General features: G+C 40.6%; 1 protein-coding gene across 1 annotated transcript in view; it reads right to left on the bottom strand.

Annotated features, from left to right (window-relative positions):
- Nucleotides 1-1,677: 1,677 nt before the first annotated feature.
- The window catches only part of cenpp (centromere protein P), a 107,642-nt gene continuing 100,660 nt past the window's right edge, over nucleotides 1,678-8,659 (bottom strand). The window contains exons 7-9 of the mRNA XM_053316548.1: nucleotides 4,579-4,658; nucleotides 4,388-4,479; nucleotides 1,678-3,309 (exon numbers count right to left, since the gene is read on the bottom strand). Of these exons, the coding sequence (XP_053172523.1) occupies nucleotides 3,179-3,309; nucleotides 4,388-4,479; nucleotides 4,579-4,658 (303 nt within the window). The 3' untranslated portion in view covers nucleotides 1,678-3,178. The remainder of the gene's footprint in view (nucleotides 3,310-4,387; nucleotides 4,480-4,578; nucleotides 4,659-8,659) is intronic.

Raw genomic sequence — 8,659 nt, 5'->3', positions numbered from 1 at the left:
ATATGGTGATATGGAATAAGTGTCTTTTCCTGCTTTTAAAGGCTGCGTTACATTAAAAGTGTAATTTTCTGAGCTTAACAGCCTTTTCTATTATCCGCCTTTATCCACTTAGTCATTATATCCACATTACTGATGATTATCTATCAAAAAGCACCGATAGTCATCCCTACAATATTAATAATCGAATAATATATTCTCATATCGCCCAGCCTTAGCAACGTCACCGACCGGACGACTAACGCGGCTGTACGCTTACAGAGGATTTTTTTTTTTGAGGGGGGGGCAGGGGTTATAACAGAGTTGAAATGACTAACAGAACAGGGACGCCGTCTGTCTGAGGTTAGAGGTCAGCGTCGTCCAGTCTGACCCGCACCAGAGCGAGCAAAGGCTGCTGGGTAACAGGGCCGAGCTTTCACGCTGCTGCGTTGTGCCATAAGTGGCTTGGTGTGTGTGTGTGTGTTTGTCAACGTGCCTAAGTGTGTGCTGGTAGGACTGAAGGAGGGCGGGGTGTGTGTGTGTGTGTGTGTGTGTGTGTGTGTGTGTGTGTGTGTGTGTGTGTGTGTGTGTGTGTGTTGAAGTAAAAAACAAACAAACAAAAAAACTCTGTTACAGGCCGCGTTCACAGCTGACGTCAGATCAGTATAGGAGCCGCTGTGGACGCTGCCGTGAACTCTCGATACCTCGAACCCCCGACGACCCGACCCGAAGCTCAGCGGGGGAGAGGGGGAGGAAGGAAGGGAAGGAGGAGGAGGGGAGGGTCTCATGTTTGAATCTGTAACTTTGTGGTCGGGGAGCGCTCCGAGGGCGGTGACGTCACCTTCAGCACATGTTCGGGGTCCAGATGTTGCTTTGCGGTTTCCTGTCCTGGTGATGTCATCGCCCTCAGAACCCCCCCCCCCTCTTCACCTTGGAGGCGTCAGATAAAAACTGGTAACACTTGATTTCAGTTCCTCCATCCACTCTCCAACCCTCCGCAGCCTCCGTTAGCCAAAACGTCTGGAAACTAAAATCACACTACAAGACTGAAAAACCTCGGAGGCTAGAAAACCCCCGTCACGCTTCCGCTCCGATCTCCCGGTGACATCACTGTGACATCAGCGTCGCAGCAGCCAATCACACGTCACAGCCGGCAGTTTTAAAGTTGATAAATCTAAACGCTAAAAAGGTTTTAAATCATCACTCCAAAAAGTCAACTGACATCTAAGCTGGCTGGCAACTTTTTTTTTTTTTTTTTTTGACGTCACCTGGTTGCCTGGGAGACGGAGCAGCGTTTAAAAGGTTGCGGAGTGGACGGCAGCGAACTGAACCAACCACTGATCGTTCTAACTGTTGAACTGATGACGCTGCAGGCGGCGGGACGAGGCAGCTACGGAGATAACGGAGGTCTGGACGCTTTAAACTAACGGCTAGATGTTTAAAAATACTTCAGTTGGATTAATATTTTTAACAGTTAATCAGTAAAAAAAATCCCTTCATCCTTCAGCTGATGAGAAAACAGTGAGATTTGTGTCTCATATCTTGTTAAATTTAAATTTCGGAGCTAATCCTGCGTTAACGTCATGTGGAGTCGCTCGGTGTTTAGGAGTCAGCTGGTTGTTGGTTATTTAACAGCGAGCGTTAATACAACACTATAACTCAACATTCAGCTACTTTAATGATGTGAAGCTTCAGTATTTATTTGCTTTTTTTTTTTTTTTTTTACAGCTACACGTCGTTATTTAATCCAATATATTTAACGGAGCTTTTAGAAACATCTGTGCTGTAATCCAAACTACTTTGTAAGCAGTCTTTTTTATAAATACCTTCACATCGCTCTCAGCCAGTTGAACTTTTTATTTTTTTTTACCTTCTCTACATTGACGCGACAACATTTCAAACTCAAACCTTGTTTTTCAGGTTTTAACGTTATCGTGTCTATACTAAAATAAATTGTTACATTAACTCCCACGTGACACGAAGCGACGCAAGCATCAATTTAATCCCTGACGATCCTAAAGTATTAAATATTACGTCTGCTGCACCGGAAACTCCTCTAAACATAAATATGTAATTAATGATGATGAATAACATTAATATAAGTTAATAAAAGTAAATTTACCTGATAAAACTTTTTACTTTCCACTTACGTACTTGTTTATTCAGACACTTTCAGCTGTATCCACTAGTCTCCTTTTTAAAATCTAGATGTTCAAACTCGAGGACTCTCTAGGAGCTGCTGAAGAAGACAGTGTCATACTATCAAAAGCTCCAACATGAGTAAGTGGCATCTTGAGTGTCCAGCTGCTGTTTCGACGCTCGAGAATTTAACTCAACAAAGATTAAAAGTCCTCGAGATGCTAAAAATCATTTTAGGTTTGAACATCTGCTGTGAAATGGTTGAAAGCTTCAGATAAAAGTGAGTAAGTGGACCTTGAGTTGAGATTTTATTTGGTCAATATTAAAAATTTAGCTCGTTGAAGTTTCTTAAAGGCTCATTTCCAGCTTTTATCTTTGTGTCGTTTCAGAAATAAAAGCTGCCAGTTGGGTAAAGGGTTAAAAATCTTAAAAATGGTGAAGCAGACAGAATATATTTTAATGTTTTATGTAAGTTCTAAAAGATCATCGGAGTTTAGAGTAAAATAATTTTGTACTAAACAGGCACAAACAGATAAAACTTGATAACATCGAGCTGATAAATCTTACGTTAAATTTTACTTAAAAAGCTTTTTACGATCACGATAGAATGATCTACGCTCTTTGTTCTCTCAGCCAATCAGAGCTGAGTTCGTCCAGACCTCTGACTCCTCCCAGCGGACGCTCAGGCAGGTGAAGCTGGAGCCTGATTGGTCGGCGGTCCGCTGCCTCCGCCTGCCGCCCGAGCGTCACCCTGCAGAAACATCACAGCACTGTGATACCTACAGACTTCTAATAACTGCGTGTGTGTAAATAGTTAAGAGAAGAAAAACTATTTGAAAATACAAAGGCGACACTGCTGTCTGGCATTTTGTATTTAAATTATTTATTTTTGTAGATTTTGACCAATGAGCTCTGCTGTTACAGCCGTCACAGTCGGGCTCTTTCTATTGAATAAAGGATTTCTAAGAGACTAAAACCATCGCTCTGCGTCTTTATTTCATCTGGAAGAATTAAAACTGCTCATATGTGACGTTACATGATGTCTAAAATAAAATGATGTGAGTTATGTTTCCTGTGAGAGGCTGACGGCTCTGATCATGGACTCTATGGCGGCTTCAGGTCCCAAAATCCTCAGCAGGCTCTGAAAGGCCTCAGCGGCGCCACCTACAGCCTGAGAGGGAAACATCTGCAGCGCTGTGGAGACACAGAGAGGAACATAAAGATCAGTTTAAAACATCTGGAAATATTTTTATACAGTTAGCTAGAGTTAGACTACTTCACATTTTTGACATTAGTTTTATTTTAATCTAAAAAGAAAGGGCCTGGATAAAAGTCATGATTTAAAATAGTCGTAATTAAAAGGATGTTCATAAAGTGTGAGAGTGCCTGTTATCTATCTGTAAAGTGCATTATTACGAGGAGATGAAGGGTCAATTTAAGAGTTCATTTAAAGTGACAACAGTGGAGAAATGTATAATTAATACATTTGGCAACAAAGAAAATAAAGACGGTTATGAATTTGTAAACTTCTAATTAATTAATTCTAAATAATTGAAACCAGGAACAAGTGTTTTCAGTCAGTGTTCAACAGTTCAGCTGAGAAAGCAAAAATATATTCTAAGCATAAAACTGGAGAATAAAGCTTGTGAAAATAAACATCTAATGAATATTTAACCCTCTTGTTGTCCTCGAAGGAAGGAAGGGAGAAAGAAGGAAGGGATAGAGGGAGTAACGAAAGGAGGAAGGAGGGAAGGAAGATAGGAGGGAGGGAGGAAGGAAGGGGGAGGAAAGAAAGAGAGAAGGAGGGAGGGAGGAAAGGAAGGAAGGACGGAAAGAAGGACAGAAGGAAGTAAAGGGGAGGAAGGAAAGGACAGAAGGAAGGAGGGAAGAAAGGAAAGAAGGACAGAAGGAAGGACGGAAAGAACAGTCAAAACAGAAGGGGTCAATTTGACCGGGGAGGACGACACAAAGGGGAATGGGTTTGAGTTTTTCTTATAAGGAAATACATATTTTCCCAGTAATATTTAAATCCAACATGATCTTTTGTCAGTTATCAGGTGCCAATCAAAACTAAACTTTGTGATTTTAGAGATTTAATTTGAATTTTGTGAGATTGGTGAAAGTACAACAACTAGTTTTATCACATTGTGTTTTATTAAATAGTTTCTTCTTCTAGTTAAACCTTTGATTCATAGTTTTGTCGGTCAGTGTTTTAACTTCCTGTGTGTGGAGCGCGGTGCGTTCAGGTAAATCGGACAGAGGAACGTCTCACCTGTCTCGGGGATCTTTGTCAGCAGGTCGATCTTTGGAGCCACTCCACCTTCTCTGGAGACCTCCACTGACCAGTTCACCAGTAAGACGCAGCTGGAACACAAACAGACATCAACAGATCAAACTTTACTGTCTCTGGGTCTCTGGGTCTCTGGGTCTCTGTGCTGAGTCAGCGTCCGTGTGTGTTTTTACCCAGGCAGCTCGGGATGATTCAGGGTCATGACCTCCGACCTGCTGCCTCCAGGGAGAGAGACGACAGATGGATACTTGTCCTGCAGAGAAGAAGACAGAGAGACTTACTCATTATGTTATTATAAATTAACATAAGTACTGACAGCCAGACTTGTAATAATGAGTTCTCAGCAAGTCTTTAAAGCCTCGTTGAAACGCTTCAGGAAAAGCAGCGAAGACACCAGCGTTCATTATTCTCATATAACCGAACATGACCTGGAAATGACCTGCGGACCTTTACATACACATCATAACCTCCACACATGATTATCACTTTATATTAAAACTCCTGAAAATATTACAGTTTAATTTTTCAAAAGGTGATTTCTTACTTATTTGCAAGTTTATTTTAGTTCTGGTTAAAGTATACCAGGTAAGTATTCATTGTTTCTTAGCCAGTAATTATAAATAGTAACTGAAAGAAACTTGCCCATCATCAGGGTCGGGATAGTTACTTTAGAAATGTAATCGATTACAGATTACTAATTTAATAAGTAATGTAACTATTTCAATTACTTAATCAAAGAGATGTAACTTATTACGTTTGATTACTTTTCTAATTTTCTAACCAATGTTTTCAGCTGTTAGGGTAAATGTTCCCATTAAGCACCAAAATCTAAGTTCAGGTATTGTCATGGATACTGACATGATTTATAAGGGAGATCATTTCTTATAAAGCAACATTTATCTCTCATTGGAAAATGTATTCATTAGTTCATGTAGATTTTGGAATATAAAATAAGATTTTATGAAAGAAGTGAAAAGTCTGGCATGAGCTTAATTTGTACTGTGACTCCATTTAAGCCCACATCATTATTTATTTACAAAATATAAAAAAATATTGATTTCAAAGAATTAAAAACAGCAATATATGTATTCAGTAACATGTTAAATATTCAAAAAATGAGGAAAAACCCTCCTGAGCAAAATCTTAAAGGTCATACTTCAGATGTAACTCCTTTGTAATCACCAACATCTTCATAAGTAACTAATTTAATGACACATTACATGTACAGTAATAGATTACAGTTACATTTATTTTGTAATTAAATGATGTTATGTAACTAGTTACTGCCCATCACTGCTGTTTTCTACTAGTTTCAGAGTGTGCCTGTGGGTGGCGCTACAACATCTGTTTAATCATCTCTATAATTTGCACATGGAGAGTTTTTCACAGTCTGAACTCATAACTAGTGAAGAGGAAACAAACAGAGGGAATATTTACAATGTGAGGTCGTGATGTTGCTTCATCAACTTCACAAATGAAAAAGTTCAATGGCAGCTGCTGCAGTGAAACGTTTTCTGTCAGCAGAGAAATATTTGATGGTCAGATTTCACTTCAGAAGCAACATGTGTGAACTTTACGACCCACAACAACGATCTGAAGGAGGACATTTATTTGTGTTCAGGGGACTTCGAGTTTATTGAGTTTACAAACTAGGTTTTTGATGTGAAATCTGATCCGATCGGTCTGAAAATAAACTGTAAATGATTTATTTTACAGCCTCGATTTGGTGAGCAGATTCATGAAAATACACACAATTCAGACCAAGAGCACTTTTGGGGACATTACATAGACTTCCATTCATTTTCCAGAGACTTACTCTAACCCTGACAATAACCTTTGACCCAAAAATCTGCCTTTTTCCAATTAGAGACAGCTTTTGTCCCCAATTAACTGATCCTAAGGCTTGAAATGTGTCCCCAAAAGTAGCCTATGATAACACACACACACACACACACACACACACACACACACACACACACACCTGAGGCAGTGTTTTCTAGTATAATTCAGTCATTAGAGGAATGTCCAACAGGTGAGGGGTGTGTCCATGTGACTCAAACGAAAAGTATCTGCAGCTGTCTGTCTCTGTGTGTGTGTGTGTGTGTGTGTAGGTGTAGGTGTGTGTGTGTGTGTGTGTGTGTGTGTGTGTGTGTGTATAGGTGTGTAGGTGTGTGTGTGTGTGTGTTGTCTGTAATCACACTCAGACTGCAGTAAGTGTCTACACCCTGAACCAGGTCTTTATCATCCTCTCCTCTCTTGTTTTTTTACTCCACAGTGTGTTCCTCTCGTATTCTGCATTAATCAGAGCGGCTGGAACGTCATCATCAACAAATCAGTGTAAGAGAAATAAAATCTGCTCCGATTAGTCACGATGATCAAAAACAAACACACCTCTGTGTTTATTCCAGCAGAAGATCCTTGACTCCTCGTTACTTCACTCAGCTCTCAGACTAAACTCTTCTCCTCCAGCTGGAGATGGAGATCAGGTCCAGCTGACTACACTCGGGTCTGACCCTCCGTTCACACTTTGACCACAGTGTGAAAGAGATTTCTGAGTGTGACCCTGTTTTATAAATCTAGGATAATGCACCAGGTAATCAGAGGACAGCAGCATCCCTGCAAACACACTCTCACCACATCACCACTGGACTAATATTACAGATGGTAAATGGACTGTACTTATATAGCGTTTCTAGTCTTTACGGCCACTCAAAGCGCTTTACATTACATCTCATTCACCCATATTCATGCTCATCAGGGGGAATTTAACCATTCATTCTCATTCATACACTGTTGGGGACGGGAGCAATTTGAGGTTAAGTGTCTTGCCCAAGGACACATCGACATGTGGACTGGAGGAGCCGGGAATTGAACTGCCAATCTTCCAATTGGAGACCGCTCTACCTCCTGAGCCACAGCCGCCCCAGGATGAAGTGCATAAATATAATAAAATATTTGTTGTACTCTGCATTATTTAAACTCTTTTCAGCCACTGACCAATTTAGAGGAACTTGTTCTGTAATAGACATGTTTGTATGTTTTGTGATGAATAATACTTCTATACTTCATTATCAAACAGCTGACCTATCAAATCATTTCACTTAATGGTTATATTTGAATCCTGGTTTAAAAAGACAGGAAGTGAAGTAACGACATGCAGCTCAACATTAGTGCTGGGTAACGCTACTCGATACCTTTTCCGAAATAAATCGATACCTAGTAGTATCGAAATGTCTCCCCTCAAACGATACCTGCAATCGATCCTTTCTGCACCCAGAGCTAGAAAATATGACTATTTGTACGGACTCACTCACAGCCAATCAACGCAAGCGTTCTTCAATTTAACGCGACATGTGATTGGCCCACTGCCACAGCAGCTATGATGGTGATGTCGTGGTGAATTTAAGTTAGCACACTTAACAGTTCAGTAGCTAAGATGCCACCTAAACGATCTAAAGTACTCAGTTGGTATGTTTTTAAATGACACCCAGCGCTACTCAACAGTAAGAGGTCAACATTTGGACACAACTTCAATGAGAAAGTGTGTTCATACTTTTAAACTAGGGCTGGGCAATTAATCCAAAAATAATCAAAACCAACATTTAGAAACTCTAATCGACTTAATCTTGCTCATGTCAATTAATCGTGGTGTTCTCTGTTGCCATGACAACAAAGGTTTCACATCTTTAAGGAATTTGAAAACTTGATCATTTTAACCCAAACCATGATCTTTACATAGTTCTAATCAAGTAAACTAGACATTAACCACAGCTTCCTTCCTCTTTTCCTTTCTTCCTTCCTCCTACCTTCCTTCTTCCTCCCTTCCTTCCTTCCTTCGTCCCACCTTTCCTTTCTTCTTCCTCCCTCCCTTCCTTCCTCCCTCCTTCTCTCTTTCATTCCTTCCTCTCTCTTTCCTCCCTTCCTTCCTTTTCTCTGCCCTTTTTTCCTTCCTTCCTCCCTTCCTCCTTTCCTTCCGTCTTCATCCCTCCTACCTTCCTTCTTCCTCCCTTCCTTCCTTCCTCCCTCCCTCCCTCCTTTCCTTCCTTCCTCCCTCCTTCTCTCTTTTGCCCCTTCCTCTCTCTTTCGTTCGTTCGTTCCTTTCTGCCTTCCTTCCTTCCTTTCCTCTGTCCTTCTTTCCTTCCTTCCTTCCTCTTTTCCTTTCTCCCTCCCTTCTACCTTCCTTCTTCCTCCCTCCCTTCATTTTAACCCAAACCATGATCTTTACAGAGTTCTAATCCAGTAAACTAGACATTA

Source organism: Scomber japonicus, chromosome 3 (assembly GCF_027409825.1).
Source record: "Scomber japonicus isolate fScoJap1 chromosome 3, fScoJap1.pri, whole genome shotgun sequence".
Lineage (NCBI taxonomy): Eukaryota > Metazoa > Chordata > Actinopteri > Scombriformes > Scombridae > Scomber > Scomber japonicus.
Note: the sequence above shows the minus strand (reverse complement) of the source record. Positions and strands in the feature narration are given on the sequence as shown.